This window comes from Heterodontus francisci, chromosome 4 (genome assembly GCF_036365525.1).
Source record: "Heterodontus francisci isolate sHetFra1 chromosome 4, sHetFra1.hap1, whole genome shotgun sequence".
NCBI lineage: Eukaryota > Metazoa > Chordata > Chondrichthyes > Heterodontiformes > Heterodontidae > Heterodontus > Heterodontus francisci.
In genome coordinates, this window is record NC_090374.1 from 121,747,665 (window position 1) to 121,771,427 (window position 23,763).

At 41.4% G+C, this 23,763-nt stretch overlaps 1 protein-coding gene across 17 annotated transcripts in view; it reads left to right on the top strand.

The window, feature by feature from the left end:
* aopep (aminopeptidase O (putative)) overlaps window positions 1-23,763 on the top strand; it is a 356,223-nt gene that overhangs the window by 156,108 nt on the left and 176,352 nt on the right. For 12 of the 17 annotated variants that reach the window (XR_010974900.1, XR_010974901.1, XR_010974899.1 and 9 more), the window contains 2 exons: window positions 6,152-6,214; window positions 6,520-6,609. Coding sequence is in view for 8 of the 17 variants with exons in the window: in XM_068030074.1 (XP_067886175.1) it covers window positions 6,152-6,214; window positions 6,520-6,609 (153 nt within the window). In the remaining 9 variants the exon portion in view is untranslated. Of the gene's footprint in view, window positions 1-6,151; window positions 6,217-6,519; window positions 6,614-9,530; window positions 10,515-23,763 lie in introns of those variants that run through there. The other 5 variants (XR_010974905.1, XM_068030080.1, XM_068030081.1 and 2 more) reach the window with 4 other exon arrangements.

Below are 23,763 nucleotides of genomic sequence, written 5' to 3' on the forward strand. Positions count from 1 at the left end.
CTTCCCTAATTGTCCTTGAGAAGGTTATATGAGCCGCCTTCTTGCACCACTGCAGTTTGTATGGTGTAGGTATATGCACAATGCTTTTAGGTAAGGAGTTCCAGATTTTGACCCAGTGATGACGATGGAACGGCGATAAATTTCCAAGTTAGGATATGTGCGACTTGGAGGGGAACGTGCAGGTGATGCTTCCCTTGTTCTTCTAGGCAGTAGAGGTCATGGGTTTGGAAGGTGCTGTCATGGAATTATTTAATATCAAACTTACCAGGGCTCCATAACTGCACATTTACTTTACTATATGATCGGGATCACGAGGTGTGAACGCAGTTTCTGTTAGATTGCACAACCAGACATTTCTCAAGAGATATGCTATTTCAAAGTATGCATTGAGACAGTGCATAATGACTTTTGTTAGTTTTAGGGCATGCATTGAGACATTATCTCATTTGGCCATGTGGGTCCTGAGGGGTGCTGACCATCCTGCATTTATTAAGAAAAAGGGTGGTAAAAGGAGGAGTGGAACCCATTAGGGACCAGAAAAGGGATTTACACATGGAGGCAGAGGGTATAGCTGAGGCATTAAATGAATACTTTGCATCTGTCTTTACCAAGGAAAAAGATGCAACCAGGCAATGTTGAAAGAGGAAGTAAGTCAGACACTAGAGGGGTTTAAAATTGATAAAGAGGCAGTATTAGAAAGGCTATCTGTACTTAAAGTGGATAAGGCACCAGGACCAGATGAGATGCATCCAAGGATACTGAGGGAAGTGAGGGTGGAAATCGCAGAGGCACTGTCCATAATTTTTCAGTCTTCCTTAGACTCGGGGGTGGTGCCCGAGGACTGGAGAATTGCAAACGTTACACCCATGTTCAAAAAGGATGTAAAGATAAGCCCAGCAACTACAGGCCAGTCAGTTTAACTTCGGTGGTGGGAAAATTTCTAGCTAAAATAATTCGGGACAAAATCAATAATCACATGGATAAATGCGAGTTAATTAAGGAAAGCCAGCATGGATTTCTTAAGGGAAAATCATGTTTAACTAACTTGCTGGAGTTTTTTGAGGAGGTAACAGAGAGGGTTGATGAGGGCAATGTTGTTGATGTGGTGTACATGGACTTTCAAAACGCATTTGATACAGTGCCACACAACAGACTTGTAGCTCATGGAATGAAAGGGATGGCAGCAACATGGATACGAAAATGGCTGAGTGACAGGAAACAAAGAGTAGTGGTTAATGGATGTTTTTCGGGCTGGAGGGAGGTTTGTAGTGGAGTTCCCCAGGGATCAGTGTTGGGACCCTTGCTGTTCCTGATATCTATTAATGATCTAGACATTGATATACAGGGCACAATTTCAAAGTTTGCAGATGATACGAAACTTGGAAGCATTGTGAACTGTGAGGAGGGTAGTGTAGGACTTCAAAAGAACATAGACAAGTTGGTGGAATGGGCAGACAGGTGGCAGATGAAGTTCAATGCAGAGAAATGTGAAGTGATTCATTTTGGTAGGAAGAATGGGAAGAGACAATATAGAATAAAGGGGGTGCAGGAACAGAGGGACTTGGGTGTATATGTGCATAAGTCATTGAAGGTGGCAGGACAGGTTGAGAGAGCGGTTAATAAAGCATGCAGTATCCTGGGCTTTATTAATAGGGGCGTAGAGTACAAGAGCAAGGAAGTTATGTTGAACTTGTATAAGACACTAGTTCGGTGTCAGCTGGAGTATTGGTCCAGTTCTGGGCACTGCACTTGAGGAAAGACATGAGGTCATTTGAGAGAGTACAGAAAAGATTCACGAGAATGGTTCCAGGGATGAGAAATTTCAGTTATGAAGATAGATTGGAGAAGTTAGGACTGTTTTCCTTGGAGCGAAGGCCGAGAAGTGCTTTGATAGAGATATTCAAATAGAGGAGTCTGGACAGGGTAGATAGAGAGAAACTCTTCTCACTCGTGAAAGCATCGAGAATGCGAGGGCACAGATTTAAAGTATTTGGTAAGAAAAGCAAAACTGACATGAGGAAAAACTTTCACACAGCAAGTGGTTAAGGTCTGGAATGCACTGCCTGAGAACGTAGTGGAGGCAGGTTCAATTGAAGCATTCAAAATGGAATTAGACAGTTATATGAAAAGGAAGAATGTGCAGGGTTATGGGGAGAAGGTGGGAGAATGAAACTGAGGGAATTGCTCTTTCAGAGAGCCAGTGTGGACACAATGGGCCAAATGGCCTCCTTCTGCACTGTAACGATTCTGTGATTCTGTGAAAACATGAATATCTGTTAATTCTACTTCACAAGCCAAGAGCATCATGGCACAAATTGTTTTATTCTGTCAGTGGAATCCTGTTGGCCTGAGACCTACAAGCAGCTCTACTGCAACTGCAGTAACAGGTGCAATTATCTTTGCATCTTATATGCACATAATTATTGATTTGGAAGGCCTGCGCTTCTCTTGGTTTTACGGGGTCTTTTATGAAATCAGTATTTTGTATTGAACACAGCGGAGTTTCACCAATGGTGAGGATTGTTATACTGGCAGTATTTGTCAAAATAGTTTTCTGTATTTGGAACTCCAGAAGATGTTGAGCAGAGTGCAGATAATTTGTTTATTCCTATAACAGTATAAACACAGCAGTATACTGAGGATTATGATCACATACATGGCTGTGGATGAAAGAAAACCCAGGATATCCATGACTTTAGTACTTGAAAAAGGATGCTTTTTTTTTTATTTGTTCATGGGATAGACGTCGATGGCTGTCCTTGGGGTGTCGGTACACCCGCAGTGCTGTTAGGAAGGGAGTTCCAGGATTATGACCCAGTGACAGTGAAGGAATGGCGATATAGTTTCAAGTCAGGATGGTATGTGGCTTGGAGGGGAACTTGCGGGTGGTGGTGTTCCCATGCATCTGCTGCCCTTGTCCTTCTGGGTGGTAGAGGTCATGGATTTGGAAGGTGTTGTCGAAGGGGACTTGGTGAGTTGCTGCACTGCATCTAGTAGATGGTACACACTGCTGCCACTGTGTGTCGGTGCTGAAGGGAGTGAATGTTGAAGGTGGTGAATGGGGTGCCAGTCAAGCAGGCTGCTTTGTCCTGGATGGTGTCGAGCTTCTTGAGTGTTGTTGGAGCTGCACCTATCCAAGCAGGTGGAGAGTATTCCATCACACTCCTGACTTGTGCTTTGTAGATGGTGGACAAGAGTTGAGTTACTCGTCAAAGAATTCCCAGCCTCTGCTCTACTTTTTAGCCACGGTATTTATATGGCTGGTCCAGTTCAATTTCTGGTCAATAGTAACCCCCAGGATGTTGATAGTGGGGGATTCAGTGATCATAATGCCATTGAACATCATGGAGAGATAGTTAGATTCTCTCTTATTTGAGATGGTCATTGCCTGGCACTTGTGTGGCACAAATGTTACTTACCACTTATCAGCCCAAGCCTGGATGTTTTCCAGGTCTTTTTGCATCTGGACACAGTCTGCTTCAGTATCTGAGGAGTTGCAAATGGTACTGAACATGTAATCGTCAGCGAACATCTAACCTTATTATGGGGGGAAGGTCTTTGATCATTTGTCATTTCCAGTGCCTGGGTCAATGCAGGTGGCCCATCCAGTTTTATTCATTTTCTTACACTTTGTAGCAATTTGATACAACTGAGTGGCTTGCTGGGCCATTTCAGAGGTTATTTGAGTCTGCAGTCACATGTGGGCTAGATTTCCTTCCCTTAATGGGTTGTTACAACAATCAATAATTGTTTCATGGTCACCATTAGACTAGCTTTTAACTCCAGATGTATTAATTATTTTAATTTATTAATTTGAATTCAAATTTCACCATCTGCCATGATGGGATTTGAACTCCTGTCCCCAGAGCATTAGCCTAGGCCTCTGGATTACTAGTCCAGTGACATTACCGTTGCACCACCACCTCTGTGAAAAGTAGCCAGATCAATGTCAGTGTTCCCCCAAATTGTTAGTGGTGATTCTTCGTAAGAGAAAAATCTCCACATGAAGAGCAATGAGCATTTGTTCTGAAATTTAGTTCAACCTACCACACTTAAAATGAAGCAGAAGGATGGGTGAAGTTTTTTTTTACCACCATGCAATGAGATATGGGACTATACATTAAAGCTTTCAACTGGAGCCTGTTTAGTAGGTCTACCTTTTATTTACTTGTGGTCCTTAATGGGGATTGATGTCCCTGGGCCTTCACTGTTTAAAACATGTTGACCAAGTTATTGTTGATGTTGATGTTCCTTTCTTGCTGCCCCTTTAAAAGGGCAGGAAATGCTATGATTATCCCAGCTTCCATCCAGCAAATAAAGGAGTTTATTAAAATAGAATTATTGAACAGAACTTGGCAAGTCCATAATTGAAATCAGGAGCTCACATTGTGTGGAACTGTACATCCATTTACTCTGTAATGCAGCATTCCTGACAGTGGTCCTTGAGCACATTACACTACAGGATCTTACAGCTGAGCCAAAGCACCACATGCACAGGTTTGATTGTAATACCTCCAAGAAATATTGGGTATAGTAGAGGTGTTGTGGTAGATTGTCTTGGTGTCCAATATCCGAATAGTACAATATGGTGCAACCCCCCCCACCCCCCCCCCCCCCAAATGAAATTGGGTTGCAAAGCACATTAACTTGGATCTTAAAGCAGATTATTCGAGATGGTTTTGCTGTTTAGTATAACTGCCAACTGTAAAGTGGCTGTGCGTTCAGCTGTCAAGGTCCTAAGTAAGTTCTGGAATTCCCTTCGTGTCTCTAGCTCACTCTCCTTTAAGAAGCTTCTTGAAACCTACTTCTTTCACCAAGCCTTTGCTCACCTGTCCTAATGTCTACTTTTCTGGCTCTGTCAAATTACCAACAGTCCTGTGAAGCCCGTTGGGACATTTTTCCAACATTAAAGACGCTATAAAAATGCAAGTTGTTTTTGTTGGAGAAACTTAATAGTGCAATAATTATATTTCTGACGCGTTAAATTGAATGCAGTTTACTCTGTTAAGAAAAGGTGCTTCTATTGATTTAACTTTCACGTAACAGATATTAACACATTTCGTGAAAGATTACCATGACGGATATACTGTAATGTGATTGTTTTAACTGCAAACTCTGTAATTTCATAGCGAAGCGTGTAATTTGGGTGAAATGTATACGCGTAATCGGAATCACTGTTTGGACGGTTTATTGAAGATTAAACTGTGTCGCTTGAAAGCAAAGTCGGAAAAATATTTAATGCATTTGTATTAACTTGCCATATTGGCAGCACTGAATGCAAGTGTTCTGTTTTTGTGTAGACTGACAGCGGTTAGCTGGGGCAGTACACAAGTTATGTTTGGTATCCGAAGGACAATGAGGCTTTTGCTGGCTGACTGATCAATGTTGGATTAGGTTCACTTTCACATTCCCCAACTCCCACTCACCGCCCACCTACACACGGGGCGGTGCCACACCAAGCAAAGAAGAACACGAAGCTGAATGTTTGCCCTTTAAAACTCGCACGGATACGATCGAGCGAGTCTGTTTTATTTTTGTATGTATAGTTGGAACCCCGCCTGCAGTAGGCACCGACGGTGTTTCCCCCAATCCCGGGGCTGACAGTAGGATGGAGCTGTGCTGCTCCCGCCCCCGCCCGGGACCTGCTGCTCGCTCCGTGTGGAACGTTGTGTCGGCGGGACGAGAGTTCTCGCGCCCCCCGCCCCCGCCGAGCGAGAGGCCACGTGGAGCACAATCGATACAAGCCCACTCAGCTCGAGAGAGAAGCCGCCCTGCAGCTACACAAATGGATGGGAATGAAGCGACAATGCGAACTTTTATTAAAGTAGCAAGTGGGGGTTGGGGAAGCATGGTCATCATTAGCTCTTGCCATAGGTTACCAAATATTCCGGTATTGGTGGCGTGGCAAATCGTTTTGGCGGTAATTTGCCATGGGTGCGGGCTGGAGGGGAGGAGCGGGCTGTGGGGGTGGGCTGGAGGGGAGGGTGTGGGCGGCAGAGCAATGACGGCACTGTTACAAGCCGCGTTCCGATAACTGCTTGTGCTCTGGCGGTGAAGCTCAGTCAAAAGGGACGTGACTGGATTTAACTTGCAAAAAATAAACTAAAGTTACAGTTCCTCTGTGAAATTTCAGACTTCTTTTCTCCTTTAGCCTCTTTTGGATGACACTCTGAAGTGGACAGAAAACCGACTGGTCGGTGAAGTGCAGAATGAGGTGAGCAACGCTGTTGTTCCATTAGCGGTGTCAAACACTAACTTGGGAGATTTGACAAGTTCTTTTAACGCATCACAATCATTGTTGTCTTTTGTCTGGTACCTTTTTAAAAATATACTAAATCATTCCAAAGCGGCTTAATAAGTGGGGAAATAGACGCAAACTCGACAAGCTGCTATTCTACACTTTGTTGAACTAAGTCTATTCAGCAACGTCTTAAAATTATTTCCTGTTGGAAATATTTATTGTGATGGAAATCTAACGTGTTGTTTTACTTCAGTAACTGCGATTATTATTAACATTAGGTCACAAAATGGGTCGAGATCAATAAAAAGAACCGAAAGGGCTCCTGTAAAAGGAAACGCAGCCGCAAGGACGGGGTGACTTTCAGAGATGTATGTATGTAAAAGTTATTTGAACATATCCTGGAGCTTCCTTCCGAAATGTAATAACTTTGTTACATCACTCATGCTTGTTCCCAAAAGATTAGAAATAATTGCTTGAAGTTGTGAACAAAAAAAAAACATAGCATAGGATAACGGGAGTTTGAAAATACAACTCTATTTATTCCCGCATTTTTCATTTTTAAAAATTGGTTAATCTTTAAAGGCTGACGGCAGTAATTCCCGAAAAGTTTGTTGATTTCAGTTTGTAAATTTGAAATTGATGTAGCAGAAAATATTGATGTCATTTAACAAGTAAGCTAGATTGTAGCTTGTAAGTTGTGCGACAAACATTTTGCGTACTGCTGTTACTTTTATTGTTTATTTCTGGTAATAAACAATACAATTTAATATTCACCATAGAAGGGACCTAAAGGCGAAGAGGTAGACTTAAAATACACTGCTGAGTTATGTCTATTCATGACCATTTTATAATTAATTAATGCTGTATTTTCCTATAAACTACCCTATTTTCTTCTCATCCTTGGATTTGGTTCCATAGGTACCAACAGTCTTTGGTATCTTTCTCCCAAGTGGCTATTCTTCATTTGTGTGTCTAGACAATGAGTGCTGTCAGGCTGTTTGAGCACAAGGAGCCATCATAACTAAGCATCATATTGTTTTCATCCAACTTGGGCGCAGATGCATTTTCCAGTAATGGTGATTGGTCAGATAAATGCTGAACCTTTGGTGATGATGCAGCATTATCTTGTGTGCAGATGAGCAGCAATCAACAGAGTAATTAGAGCACTGAGCTATATTGCAGTTCTTTGATCAGACCTCAGCCTGAGTACTGTATCTAGTGCTGCTTCCAGGAAACAAGACACTCAAGCCCTAGAGGCAGTGCAGAGAAGGGCCACATTGCTAATTCCTGGTGCCAGTTGACTGAATTATGAGGAAAGACTGGAAAAAATTGAGCTCTTCAGCCTTGAAAGAATGTAATTAAGGGCAGGGGGATATGTGACAGATGGATATGTGACAATTACTAGTATAGAAATGATAAATCTAGAAAGTTATTTAGTTAAATCAGTTATTTAGTGGGCTGAGGGGACACAGACTTAAACTGATTTAAGGCAAATGTGGGAGTTTTCAGGATATTTTTGAGAAGAAGGCCCGCTATCACCAACCCAGGGCAACAAGGGATGAGGCAATAAATGCTGGCCTTACTCTGGCATTCACACCTCATGAATGCATTTTTTAAAGTGCCAATTATATAGTGCACAACAAGCAAATGCACAGCAGTACACAGATAGCAAGACCACTTGGAAAAAATGGACTCATTCATCAACTGCAAAACGAAAGCAGCTGGTGTAAAGCCCTGCTGATAAAGTACATTCTTAAAGTTGAAAACAAACTCAAAAAGCTTGCTCTGCTGTCATTTACTTCTTAATGACTGAAATAAACTATTCAATCTGTCTTTTCAGCCATGGTGGCATGATCCAAAAACACAACATCATGTGCCCTGACGAAACAGCTCTACCTCACTACTATCCCTCTCGATCCTTCCACTGTTTCTAAATTGCCATACTTGTCCGACATCCAGTTCTGGATTAGCAGAACTTCCCTCCAATTAAGTATTGGAAAGACTCGAGCCATTGTCTTTGATCTTCACTACAAACTCTGTTCCCTAGCCCCAGACTCCATCTCTTTACCTGACAGCTATCTGAGGCTGAACTAGATTCTTCACAACCTTGGTGTCATTTTGACCTGAGATGAACTTCCCAGGACGTATCCATAGCATCAATAAGATTGCCTATTTCCACCTCCGTAACCTTGCCTGACTTTGTTCTGCCTCAGCTCATTTGCTGCTGAAATCCTCATTCATGCCTTGTTACCTCTAGACTTGACTATTAACAAAGCACTCCTGGCTGGCCTCCCAAGTTCTACCTTCTATAAACTCGAGGTCATCCAAAACTTCGTTGCCTGTGTCCTAACTCTCACCAAATCCTGTCCATCCATTATGCCTGTGCTCGCTGACCTACAGTGGCTCCCGGTTAAACAATGCCTTGATTTTAATATTCTCATCCTTGTTTTCAAGTTCCTCCGTGGCCTCAATCCTCCCTATCTTCTTCAGCCCCACAGCCCTCTGAGATAACTGCTGTCCTCTAATTCTGGCCTCTTGAGAATTCCTGTTTTTAATCCCTCACCATTGGTGGCTGTGCCTTCAGCTGCTAGGGCCTAAGCTCTTGAAATTCCCTCTGTAAACCTCTCCACCTCTCTCTCACTTTGCACCTTTCAGACACTCCTTAAAATCTACCTCTTTGACCAACCTTTTGGTCACCTGCCCTAATACCTCCTTATGTGGCAGGTGTCATTTTTTGTTTTGCAATGCCTCTGTGAAGCATCTTGGGATGCTTTATTACATGAAACATTCTATATAAATGTAAGTTATTGTTTAAAAATTGCAGTGGTCTTCAGTGGGTGGTAAACTACATACCATCCATGATTGAGTAACTATGTATAGAACTCTGTTCTCAAGCTGGAAAAGTCAATGTGAGTAACATTGAAAAGTTCTACATTCTGATATGAAAATGGAACCATATGAATATGAATTGTTTAAATTTAGTTTAATAATTTGGTTCAAGGCCTATGACATTTTGGGTTTCATCTTGAATGAGTATTAGTTATTTTTTAATATGTTTGTGGATTTTATGTTTGTTGAGGTAAAGGCAGTCAGTGCTGCGGAATGGAACACTTCTTACAATAGTGCTGACCATTGTCAGAGTATCAAACACTCTCAGAACATAAGGAGAAGGAGGTGGCCATTTGGTCCCTTGAGCCTGCTCTACCATTCAATAAGATGATGGCTGATCTGATTGTGGCCTCAACTCCACTTCACTGCCTGCCTCCCCTAACCTTTAACTCCCTTGCAGATCAAAAATCTGTCAGCTCAGCCTTGAATATATTCAATGACCCAGCCTCCACTGCTCTCTGGGGTAGAGAATTCCGAAGATTAACGACCATCTGAGAGAAGAAATTCCTCCTCATCTCCGACTTAAATGGCAGTTCCCTTATTCTGAAACTGAGCCCCGAGTTCTAGATTCCCCCACAAGGAGAAACATCCTCTCAGCCCTCTCAATGTCTTATATGTTTCAATAAGGTCACAGGTCAGGTATAGTATTGCTAACTGCTGAGCAAAGCTCTCTCTACTCTTCCACTGTAGCTTTCCTTAACTCCAAGCTCCAAGGAGTAACTTACTACTGCACAAGTGTGATTTTTATCCCCTCCTTCCTTCCCACATCGGTAAACCTTATGCCCTCACTGAGTGATGTTGCCCGATTTGGGTTTGTTTTTGTGGTGTGGCTTCATGCCCATTAGGAACTGAATTGTAGGAAACAGATGCCTTATTTTTATAACTTAATCCATTTTTGTGATAGCTGTGTCTCAATAATACAAAATTTAACAAATGCAATGTGTGGATCTAAGGGTCCATTCGCAAGTAGTGCTCCCAGCGAGGAGTGCTGCTTGCAAGGGGGATTGTGATTTTTTTCTGTCCTGTAATAATGAATGGAAAATCATGATCTGAGGGCCAACAGTTTACTGACCTGTGTTCTCTGTGACCACTACTACTCATTGGGAGTTGCCAATCATGGAACTAGCCCTAAGGTGTATAAAAGTATTGACAAAATTATGTAAAATGTTGTATTTGCACATGTGAAGGTAGTATTTAAATCACTGTTACTGGGCTGTTAATCATTTGCATTAATATTTTTGGATATTTTGAAACACTGGAATAGCCTCAGATGTGAATGTATTATCTGCACTATAATTATCATGAGATCAGTAAAAAGAAAAGTGTAATTTTTGGTACTGTTAATGGTGACGTGAGGCAATTTAATAAATTTGATTTGGTATGCATTGGAATGATGTATCTATTTATCTATCTTTTCGACAGATTACTTAACATGTTAGTATTGCTCTACAATTACCGTGAATATTAATGTTGTCAAAGCTGAGATTTAAATGGAATTTTTAATTTGCATAATATTGGGTTGGTTCTGTTTCATAATTAAGAACAGGTTTGAATTAGCAAGAAATGGCACCCATTAGCATTTTTGTCTTTATGATATGACATTTTGAAGATATGATGGTGATTGACTCAAAGATTGTATGTCAGTGCATGCTTTTTTAAAAGTATAGTTAACACCAACTTGCATTTATATTTTCCATTGCAGGCTTGATTCCCTGATAGATGAGCCTGCAGCTTCCCTCTGTGCCTCTCTTGGCATTCTCCAAGGAGCTCATCGAAGCACTCGGCACTGGCTCATTATGAGCAGCAACCCCAATTGCCCCATCCTACTCTCTCATTGACCAGTGCATCCACTGGGGGCTAATCTTGCTAATTTCCTTCCTATCCAACTCAACCCTCCAGCTGCTGGTCCTTTGGACTCTGCCAGCGGATGAACTGTCACTGCCCCTCTATGCATCTCCTTCCAGAATGTCTGTTCATTTGTGAACTAGGCCCTTGCCACCCATGAACTTATTGTGGATGATTGCATCGACATCATGAGCTTAATGGAAACCTGGCTGAAAGGTGATGACACTTTCCCTCTTAATGAAGCCTCCCAGCTTGGCTATATCTTCCATCACCTGCCCCATCGAGACCGATATGGCGTTTATCACCAGATTACACCTTGGCCTGACCCTTTACTTACCTGGCACTTTCTACTCCTTGAGTATATCACGTTGTTTCACCTCTTATTTAAAATCACCATTCTCTGCTGCCCTCCCAACTATGATTTAAAAAAAAATTATCACCAATATATCTTCACTGCTTTCCTCTCTCAGCCTCTACACTAAGTGACTTCTCATCCTCGGTGATCTCAATCTCCATCTCAACTCATCATGCTCTCTCTCCTCTGAGTTCACTGCCCTTTCATCCTTCCTAAATTTCGCCCTGCATGTAAACTCTCCAACCCATATTCACAGCCACCCCCTTGACTTTGCCATCTCACATGGTCTTGCTAGTCCCATCGTATCAGTTTCAGATAAGGCGATCTCTGATCACTTCCTTGTATTACTCTCCACCCACAGCTCCCCTCCACACCCCAACCCTACCTCATTCTGTATCTGTCCCTGGAAAAAATATCCCCCTAATCACTTACAACTTCACTTTCAAAATCTCAAATATAAACAGAAAGTCCTGGAAATACTCAGCAGGTCTGGCAGCATCAGTGGAGAGAGAAACAGAGTTAACGTTTCAGGTCTGTGACCTTTCATCAGAATCAAAACTTCAATTATCTAGCCTTTCGCCCTCCATTGGCAACAACATTTCTGCAGCTACTGATTTGCTCAACCGCACCCTCACCTCCACCTTTGATGACCTAGTGCCCAATAAAAAGATAAGTCTGTCTCAGCCTGGACTTTCCCCCGGTATAGCCCTCATCTCCGCTGTCTTAAGTCTAAGGAGCGCAGACCTGAAAGGATATGGCGGACAGCTGGTTTAGCCAAACGCTGCCAGATCTGGCTGGACTACTTAAAACACTATCAGGTCCTGCTGTCGTCAGCTAAAACTGTTCACTTTTCCAGGATCATCTTGGAATGCAAAGATAACCCCTGGCCTCTTTTCTCTACTGTAAACCGTCGTCTTACGCCCCTTTCCTGTCTCCTCCACCCTCACCTCCAACATTAAGTGTGATGAACTCATAGACCTCTTTGCCATCATGATTGAGACCATCCTATCATCTGCCTCTGCTGCATCCCTCCCTACTACTAGCCTACTGGGCCAGAGTTTCCATAAAGCTTCCCCTGCCCTAGCCCTGAACTTGCATCTTTCTCCAGTTTCTCTCCTATCTTCCCTCATACCCTGGACATGAGACTCATCTCCTGCTTCCTTGATCCTACTCCCACTAAACTGCTGATCACCCAACTTCCTCTCCTGGCCCCCATGTTAGCTGATATCGTTAACTGTTTTCTGTTCAGGTGTTGATCCTCTCTCCTTTTAAATCTGCCATCATCACACCACCCCTCAAAAAAAAACCCTTGACCCCACCATCCTTGCAAACTACTGCCCCCTTTCCAACCTCCCTTTCCTCTCCAAAGTCATTGGACATGATGTCGCCTCCCAAATGCGTGCCTCTGTTCGAACTGAAAGTGAGTGGGTTCGAGGTGAGCTGGGGTCAGGTTTGAGATTTTATGAATTGAAACTTCTCACCCGAACCAAACCAACCCATTACTGGGATAAAATAACCTCCATGTTTGTGCCATCAAAAAGGAATGTTTGCTTCAGCAGCTTTGAAATATATATACTCGTTTTGAGTATTTTTTAAGTCTGTGTATATCTCTTGTTTGCTAAATTTACCTGAGTTACGCCAATACAAGTATTTTGGAGGGTTTTTAGGTTTTTCATTACATACAAAAGTGTGCTTTTTATCAAGCTACTGCTCAATGAAGAAACATTTAGAAAGCTAGATTAAATTGAACAATTCAGGTCATTTTGTGTGCTCTACAGGTTTGACATTTCCACTTAATATGCAGATAATTATAGACAATTTTCCACCAACAGCTGTTTCCTTCTGTGCAGCTGGATGAAGATATTTTAAAGCACAGAGTCTCTCTCGGGAAAAGGAGTGATTAACACATGGGTGCTTGTATATGTGTTTGTATGAATCAGTTTTCCTGTTTTGAATACGACTTTTTTGATTATAATTCTTACTAACTCTCTTAAATGAACTTCTCTGCTTATTACTCATTGTTTTATACACAACTAGTAAAAACAACTTGCCATTGTGTCTGGGTCACTTTGAAAACATTGGGCCTGATTTTTAACTCTTAAGTGAATGGGTTTTTAATGGGTTAAAATCAGGCCCAGTTGTGTCAGCTTGTTAATATACACCTGTGACCTAGATTGAATTCTGCTCATAGGAGGAAAATGGTTTATTTTCAGATTTATTGCACATATACATTTCTAGAATTCCAGTACAGTTTATCTGATGTGCTTAATGATTAAAATGTGCAAGCTGAAGAAGGATTTGCATTGTGTTTAGGACAAAAAAAAAACAGCTTGTCTATAAAAAAAAATGCAAGTTAAGACAAGAAATATCAGGATTTACAGCTTACTTTTAAAAGTACAGATCTTGGCAATCATCATAAGGCTGTTTACTTGTCTAGGCTCAGTTATGTAGAATGAATTATTGATGTGTGCGGAGTTTGTTGGAGCCAGTGCCAGGCTTTGTATGTCTAGATGGAAAAAAATCCTGAATTAAGATAATGACTATTGTATAATTCAACCTTTTTATAGCTTGGAATTTGTGTTTTTATGTCTGACTGGAAAGTAGGAAATCACCACCAGATATCCAACAGCCTGGGGAATGAGACAATGGGAATACAATTCAATTTCAGCAAGTTAGTTACAGATAACATGATTGTCCATGTAATGATCACAATTAGATCAATAACTGTTTTGGAAGTATATTGACAAAACATAACTTATTTATAATTGCAGATCATAAATTAGGTGGGTTCAGTTTAACATAAACATTAACATAACATTCAATTTCATGGACTACTGCTTGGTAAAGCTAACATTTTTCAGTTGATGTAAAGCACCGGGTTGCATTGCACATTCTTCATTTATGTCAATGTCACCAATATAAAAAGCATCTGAACCTTTTGATGGGTTAGCAGTCTAATTTAGACTTAAAACACTTATGTCGTCTTCTGCAGTATGTTTATCTGGCCTCTGGGGTACCCTTTGGTTTCACTTCCTGATTTTTCAAGAGTCATTTTTAACTTAAGCTATTACTTCAGACAGTGCATTAGGCAGAATCTCTAAATGAAGTGCAGTTGTGAAAAACCTTGCAGGTTTAACCTGGTAGGGTGCCAGAACGATCATCCAGGAATACCTTAAATGTGTAGTTTCTTGGCAATCCAATTAACATATGAAATATAAAGGCAAAATACTGCAGATGTTGGAAATCTGAAATAAATACCAAGTGCTGGAACTAGACAGCAGGCCTGGCAGCATCTATGGAGAGAGAAGCAGAATTAACTTTTCAGGTCGGTGATCTTTCATCAGAACTGGCGAAGGTTAGAAATGTAATAGGCTTATGAAAGATATGAAATAGCTTTTGGATTCTTCTGGTGTCAGACAGACAATAGTTACTGGTTACAAAACACAAACAGTACTTAGAAGCAGCTATGATACATTTTCATCTACACAGTTTCACTTCATTAATTATTAAACAAATAATGAACCTTTTATTGGTTCCTTTTAGAAAGTGAGACATCTCCTATTTCTATTGATGTAGGGTTTAGCAGTTGAAATCTGTGATCATCTTATTTAAACTGATGTAAGCAAATCCACACATTTACAAGAAAGCACATCACTCCCAAAACACTCACTAAAATTAGGCAAGCACATCTGTCTAACTATAATTTTTTTATCTCTAAGGTTAATTATTTTGCTATTGAATTTACAGGTAGCACTTTTTATATCATTATTGATACAGTAGTCTGCAACCACACCCCCTACCCCCACCAATCTCTTTGTCCCAACAATGAAAGGTAGCAAATAACCTGACTTGATCTTTTTTTTTGTTTGCTTCATCATAAAAGACAGAGGTATTTTAAAACTTTAAACAGTCAGCAGTTGCCTTTTTCAGCATTTATTCATCTCTACAGATACATTAACCCCATAGTCTCTGACTTGCTAAAATCTTTCTTACAGTACTATGTGGTAAAGAGGGCACTCCTAGATCAGTGTATTATAGCTAGATACAGAAATAAAGCTAGCTCTGCTCTGTGCAGTAATAAAGGAGCATCCCATAATACAGCAATGTGAATTTTCCATTCTTCCAAACTTGTCTGTGAGAACATTTATGCCCAGTTTTGTGCTAAGCAGCATGTGTTCACTGGGAACGTCATTGGGGTGCACCCTTCCAGCTAGCCATCTCAGTTAGGTTAGATTCAAGGTTTGATCCGAAAGTTGAAAGGCCAGTATTCTAATCCTGTGTTTACCACATTTCCTGTGACAGTAGAGTGCAGTGATCGAACCTGGTTCCTTCTTGTTCTGTATGGTTCAGTATCGCAACATGTAGTGCTGTCATAGAACATAAGAACATAAGAAATAGGAACAGGAGCAGGCCATTTAAGCTGATCATTCATTAAGACCATGGCTGATCTTTTATCTCCATTACACCTTCCTGCACCATCCTCGTGTCCTTGATTTCCTTAGTATCCAAAAATATATTGTCTTAAATATTCTCAATGGCCAAGCATCCAAAGATGGGGTAGAGAATTCCTATGGATTCACACCCATTGAAGAAGTTTCTCCTCAACTCAATCCTAAATGGTCGACCCTTATTCTGAGACTGTGACCCCAAGTTCAAGACTCCCCAGCCTGGGGAAGCAGCCTCCCAACATCTACCCCGTCAAGAATTAAGAATTTTATATGTTTCAATGAGATCACCTCTCATTCTTCTAAACTCTAAGTACTATAGGCCTAGTCTACGTAATGTCTTCTCATAGGATGATCCCTCATCCCAGGAATCAGTCTAGCGAACGTTTGTTGCATTTCCACTAAGGCAAGTATTCCTTCCTTAGGTAAGATAACCAAAACTGTACATTGTATTCTAGGTGTGTTTTCATTGAAGGTTTGTATTCTGCACTGCTTTCTGATTAGTATAAAGCTTTAGTTACAAATTGGTACAAAATATAACTAAGATTTTTATTTTTGCATTTGTTTCTATATTTCTAAATATATTCTTCGAACAGATCTGAGCGACATAGGACAACATAGATTGGGACCTGAATATTGAAGGGTACATGGCATTTAGGAAGGACAGGAAGCTAGGAAAAGGTAGTTCTGTTAATTAATGATGGTATTCGTGCAATAGAGAGGGATGACCTAAGTTCAGGAGATGAGGATGTAGAAGCAGTTTGGGTAGAGTTGAGAAATCATAAAGGCAAGAAGTCACTTGTGGGAGTGGTGTACAGGCCACCTAACATTAACCACACTGTAGGATGGGGTATAAAGGAAGAAATAATGGCAGCTTGTCAGAAAGGAAAAATCAGTGGGCAGAAGTAGCCTAGATGAAGAATACATAGAATGTTTTCAGGATAATTTCTTGGAACAATACGTCTGGAGCCAACCAGAAAGCAGGCTGTACTAGACCTGGTATTGTGCAATGAGATAGGATTAAGTAATGACCTCATAGTTAAGGCGCTCCTAGGTAGCAGCGATCGTAGTATGATTGAATTTTACATTCAGTTTGAGGGAGCGAAGAGTGGGTCCAAGGCTAGTATTTTAAAATTAAATAAGGGCAATTATGAGGGCATGAAAGCAGAGCTAACTAAAGTGAACTGGAAAATCAGGTTAAGGGATAAGTCAATAGAGATGCAGTGGCAGACATTTAAGGGGATATTTCAGAATACACGAACAGATGCATTTCAACGAGAAAGAAAAATCCCAAGGGTGGGACCCGCCATCTGTGATTAACTAAAATAGTTAAAGATAGTATCAAACTTAAAGAAAAATCCTATAATTGCACAAAGATGGGAGGCAGGCCAGAAGATTGGACAGAATATAAAAAACGGCAAAGAATGACTAAAAGATTGATAAGGAAGGTAAAATTAGAGTACGAGAGAAAGCTAGCTAGAAATATTAAGACATGGTAAGAGTTTCTATAGATATTTTAAAAAGAAAAAAGTTAACAAAGTGAGCGTTGGTACTGTAGAAAGTGAGTTTGGGGAATTAATGGATAATAAGGAGATGGCAGATGAATTGAACAGATATTTTGCATCGGTCTTCACTATTGAGGATACAAGTAACATCCCAGTATTCACTGTAAGTCAGGAAATGGAATGGAGGGAGGAACTCAAGAAAATTACAATCACCAGGGAGGCGGTACTGAGCAAATTGTTAGAGCTGCAGGCTGACAACTCCCCGGGTCCTGATGGACTTCATCCCAGTGACTTAAAAGAAGTGGCTAGTGAGATAGTTGATGAGTTGCTTTTAATTTTCCAAAATTCCCGAGATTTGGAGAAGGTTCCGTTAGATTGGAAAATAGCTCCTTTATTCAAAAAGGGAGGGAGACAGAAAGCAGGAAACTGAAGGCCAGTTAGCTTAACATCTGTCTTAGGGAAAATGTTAGAAGCTATTATTAAAGACTTTATAGCAGGGCACATGGCAAAATTCAAGGTAATCAGGCAGAGTCAACATGGTTTTGTGAAAGGAAATTATGTTTAACCAATTTATTGAAGTTCTTTTGAGGGATTTACATGTGCTGTGGATGATGGGGAACTGGTGGATGTATTGTACTTAGATTTCCAGAAGGCATTTGATAAGGTGCCCCATCAAAGTTTATTGCGGAAAATAAAAGATAACATATTGGCATGGATAGAAGATTGGTTAGCTAACAGGAAACAGAGTAGGCATAAATGGGTCATTTTCTGGTTGGCAAGATGTAATGAGTGGCGTGCCACAGGGATCTGTGTTGGGGCCTCAACTTTTTACAATTTATATAAATGACTTAGATGAAGAGACCGAAGGTATGGTTGCTAAATTTGCTGATGACACAAAGATAGGTAGGAAAGTAACTTGTGAAGACGACATACGGGGGCTACAAAGTGTTATAGATAGGTTAAGTGAGTGGGTAAAGACCTGGTAAATGGAGTATAGTATGGGAAAGTGTGAAATTGTCCACTTTGGCAGGAAGAATAAAAAAGAAGCATATTATCTAAATGGTCAGAGATTGCAGAGGGATCTGGGTGTCCTAGTGCATGAATCGTAAAAGGTTCGTATGCAGGTACAGCAAGTAATTAGAAAAGCTAATAGAATGTTATCATTTATCGTGAGGTTAATTGAATACAAAAGTAGGGAGGTTGTGCTTCAGCTATACAGGGCATTGGTGAGACCACATCTGGAGTACTGTGTACAGTACCGGTCTCCTTATTTAAGGAAGGATGTAAATGCATTGGAGGCAGTACAGAGAAGGTTTACTAGACTACTATCTGGAGTGGGCAGGCTGTCTTATGAGGAAAGGTTGGATAGGTTAGGTTTGTGTTCGCTGGAATTTAGAAGAATAAGAGGTGACTTGATTGAAACATATAAGATCCTGAGGGATCTTGACAGGGTGGATGTGGAAAGGATGTTTCCCCTTGTGGGAGAATCTAGAACTAGAGGTCACTGTTTAAAAATAAGAGGTTGCCCATTTAAGACAGAGATGAGGAGAAATTTTTTCTCAGAGTCGTGAGTCTTTGGAATTCTCTTCCTCAAAAGGCGGTGGAAGCAGAGTCTTTGAATATTTTTAAGGCAGAGGTAGTTAGATTCTTGATAAGCAAGGGGTTGGAAGGTTATCGGGGGTAGGTGGAAGTGTGGTGTAATCAGTTCAGCCATGACTTATTGAATGACGGAGCAGGCTCGAAGGGCCAAGTGGCCTACTCCTCCTAATTTGTATGTTCGTACGAAATTATTTTACAACACAAGTGTGGAGTAATTTACAGCGCCACAGAAATCAAATGAAGATTATTTTAACTGATATCCCCCCCACCCCCCCACACTTTCTGGTGAGGAAGTATGGCTTCACCCATTATAGAATTTGAAACTTCCATGAAGTTAATGGAGAGTAGTTAAATATTAAATTACCAGCATTAAAATGAAGTGTGCCAATATGTCCAATAATTGTTTTGCATTGCTTCATTTTAAGTAGGTTGCTCAAAGATTGTTTGTAGAGTAGTAACTAGAAAATGCAGTTATATTTTTCATTTTCCTCCTATCAATTAAAAAAGGTACTAGATATCTATATACCTAGTTACAAGCACTCCCAATTATGGTATAGGGTGGTTTAATGCTCATTTTCCACTGCCCCAACAGCATACATCTAGCACAGTCTCAATGAGAAACTGCTACAGTGGGACATTTTTCCAATTCCCATGCCAGCCAGCCATGCCACTTTTCTGACTGTGGTGTCATGCGTAAGCCCAGGAGCAACTATATTGCAACTGTTGAAGCACATTTCATGTGGGAACTTTACACATGAAAGTAATAGTCATTATGGCACTGAAGGAGGCCATTGAGTCCTTGCTGGCTCCCTGCAGAGCAAACAGACTGAATTATATGATGCTGCTAACTCATTTGCTGTTTTTTTAATAAGGATGGGTGGGGCAGCGTTGGGGACGGGAGGAGAGAGGGACCACCTGCAAGTTCCCCTCCAAGTCACTCACCACCCTGACTTGGTACTATATCATCATTCCTTCACTGTCGCTGGGTCAAATACCTGGAACTCACTAACAGCACTGTGGGTGTACTTACCTATATCGCATGGACTGCAGCGGTTCAAGAAGGTGTCTCACCACCACCTGCTCAAGGACAATTAGGGATGGGCAATAAATGATGACCTTGCCAACGAAGCTCACATTCCAAGAACAAATAAAAATAAACAAGCAATACCAAACACACACTACGGGAGAAGTAACCAATTCCTGATGACAGCTACCCACTTATTTTAACCAGGATCACTGTGAAGCAATTTACTGTTCTGCTGAAAGAATAATAAACTGTAGCCATTTACTATAATGCAATCATCAGAGAACATTCCCACTTTAAATCTGTGCCTCCTCGTCACTGACCTCTCTGCTAAAGTGAACAGATCCTTCACCTCCACTCTATCCAGGCCCCTCAAAATTTTGTACATTTCAATCACATCTCCCCTCAGCCTTCTCTGCCTATCCAATCTTTCCTCATATCTGCATTTTTCCAGTCCTGGCAACATCCTCTGTACCCTCTCTAGTGCAATTACATCTCTGTAATGAGGTGACCAGAACTGCACACAGGACTCAAGTTATGGCCTAACCAATGAGTTATCCAGTTCCAGTATAACATCCCTGCTCTTGTATTCTATACCTCTGCTAATAAAGGAAAGGATTCCGTATGCCATCCCTTGAGGTTACAGATTGTGGTTGAATACAATTCTGTTGTTGCTAATGGATGCCAAGCTTTGAGCTGCTAGATCTGTTCTAATCTCTATCTGTCAGTAGTGGTGCTACTGAGCCACTCTTCGTGATTGACATTGAAGTCGCTCATCCAGAGTACATTCTGTGCCTTTGCCACCCTCAGTGCTTCCTTGAAGTGGTGTTCAACATGGAGGAGTACGGATTCATCAGCTGAGGGAGGATGGTAGGTGGTAATCAGTAGGATGTTTCCTAGCCCATGTTTAACCTGTTGCCATGAGACTTCTTGGGGTCCAGAGTCAATGTTGAGGACTCCCAGGGTAACTCTCCTACAACTGTATACCACTGTGCCGTTGCCTATGTCAGTGGGACAGGACATACCCAGGGATGGTGATGGTGCTGTCTGTGACATTGGCTGTAAGGTATGATTCTGAGTATGACTATCTCAGCCTGTTGCTTGACTAATCTGAGGGACAGCTCTCCCAATTCTAGCACAACCCACCCCATATGTTAATAAGGAGGACTTTGCAGGGTCGACAGGGCTGGGTGTGCCTTGTTTTTTCCGATGCCAAGTCGTGCTGGGTGGTCCGTCTGGTTTTATTCCTTTTTGACTTTTCTATAATTGTTTGGTACAACTGAGTAGCTTTCTAGGCCATTTCAGAGGGCATTTTAAGAGTCAATCACATTGCTGTGGGTCTGGAGTCACATGTAGGTCAGACCAGGTAAGGATGGTAGATTTCCTTCCCTAAAGGACATTAGTGAACCTGATGGGTTTTTACAACAATTCATAGTTTCATGGCACCATTACTGAGACTAGTGACAATTCAATTCCAGATTTTTTTCTTAAAGTTAAATTCCGCTAGGTGCCGTGGTGGAATTTGAACCCATGTCCCCAATACATTAGCCTGGGCTTCTGGATTACTACTACAGTGATATTACCACTACGCAACCATCTCCCCGTCGTGTTCCAATGCCTCTGTTGCCCCCCTCTTTGCAGGTGGCAGAGGCTGCGTGTTTGGAAGGTGCTGTTGACCGAGCCTTGGCAAGTTGCTGCAGTGCTTTTTGTAGATGGTAGAAACTGCTGCCACTGTGTGTCAGCAGTGGGGGCAGTAAATGTTGAAGGTGGTGGGTAGGGTGCCCATCAAGTGGGCTTCTTTGTCTTAGATGGTGTCGAGCTTCTTGAGTGTTGTTGGAGCTGCACCCATCTAGGCAAGTATTCCATCACGCTCCTGACTAGTGCCTTGTAGATGGTAGACAGGCTTTGGGGAGTCAGGAGGTGAGTTACTTGCTGTAGAATTCCCACCCTCTGACCTGCTCTTGCAGCTATAGTATTTATATGGCTGATCAATGGTAACCCCCGCCAGGATGTTGATTGTGGGGGTTTCAGCATTGGTAATGCCATTGAATGTCAAGGGGAGATGGTTGGATTCTCTCTTGTTGGAGATGGTCATTGCCTGGCACTTGTGTGGCGTGAATGTTGCTTGCCATTCATCAGTCCAAGCCTGAATGTTCTCCAAGTCTTGCTGCATGCAGGTCCAGACTGCTTTGTATCTGTGGAGTTGTGAATGGTGCTAAACACTGCGATCATGGCTTTCAAGCTAGATATAAGTGAAATGCACCTAAAAGCCATGTCTTAAATAAAAAAAAGAAACCTTGCAAAATGAAGTATATTGAATTTAAATAAAACTTTATTGTCTGTGTGTGTTCTGTTTTAAGTGTCAAAATCTGACCAGATCTTGTTACCTAGTATTCTAATCTACTTTATATTGCAACTGTAACTCTCTATTAAAGGATTTAAAAAAAAAATTGTTCTTGGGATATAGTGATGTTGGCAAGGTCAGGGTGATGTGTGACTTGGAAATATATCTCCATTCCTTCACTGTCGCTGGATCAAAATCCTGGAACTCCCTCTCTAACAGCATTGTCTGTGTACCCACACAAGATGGACTACAGTGGGTCAAGAAGGCAGCTCACCACCGTCTTCTCAAGGGCAATTAGGGATAGGTAACAAATGCTGCCCTTGCCAGCAACAACCACATCCCATGAAAGAAAAAAAAAAAGTTCCCATAACATGATCTGATCCTTCTTGGCGGTAGAGGTCACATTGAAGGCAGGTACTGATGAAGTAAGGTTTATGAGTTGTATGTACTGATTATAGAGGAGTGTGGATATTTCATTTGTTTAATTTGAAAATTGAAAATAAAGAATGTTCTCATGTCAAACAACTACTTAAGATCAGATACATCTAAATTTGTTAAAGCTGCCTTTCAATTCTTAAGCCTGTTCATTTTATCAGGATTTAAAAAATAAGCTCAGTGATAGAAACGTGGAAATGTTATTGCACACAGGGAGGCCATTTAGCCCATTGTGTCTGTGCCGGCCCAAAAAAGAACTATCCAGCTTAATCCTGCTTTCCAGCTTCAAGTGAATCTTCAAGTATTTTTAAAATGTGATGAAGGTTTCTGCCTCTACCACCCTTTCAGGCAGTGAATTCAAGATCCCCACCACCATCTGGGTGGAAAATTTTATCCTCAACTCCTCTCTAATTCTTCTACCTATTACTTTAGATCTGAGCCCGCAGTTACTGACTTCTCTGCTGACAGAGATAGTTGCTTCCTATTCACTCAGTCTAGGCCCCTCGTAATTTTATACACCTCAATTAAATCACCCATCAGTCGTCTCTTTCCAAAGGAAACCATCCCAATCTATCCAGTCTTTCCTCATAACTAAAATTCTTCATTCCTGGCAACATCCTCGTTAATCTGCTTTGTACCCTCTATAATGAGATCACATGCTTCCTGTGATGCGGTGACCCGAACTGTACACAGTAATCTTGCTGTGGCCTAACTAGTATTTTATGCAGCTCTAGCATCACCTCCCTGCTCTTGTACTCTAATCCTCAGCCAATTAGGGAAAGTATCCTGTATGCCATCTTAACCCCTTTATCTGCCTGTCGTGCTGCCTTCAGGTATCTGTGGACATGCACTTCAAGGTCTCTTTTTTTCCTCTATGCTTCTCAGTATCCTGCCATTCATTGTGTATTCCCTTGCCTTGTTTCCCCTCCCCAAATGCATTATAGTACACTTCTTCGGATTGAATTCCATTTGCCACTTTTCTGCCTACGTGACCAGTCCATTGATATCTTCCTGCAGTCTCCAGCTTTTTTCTTCACTGTCAATCACATTGCCAATTTTGGTATCATCTGCAAATTTTTTA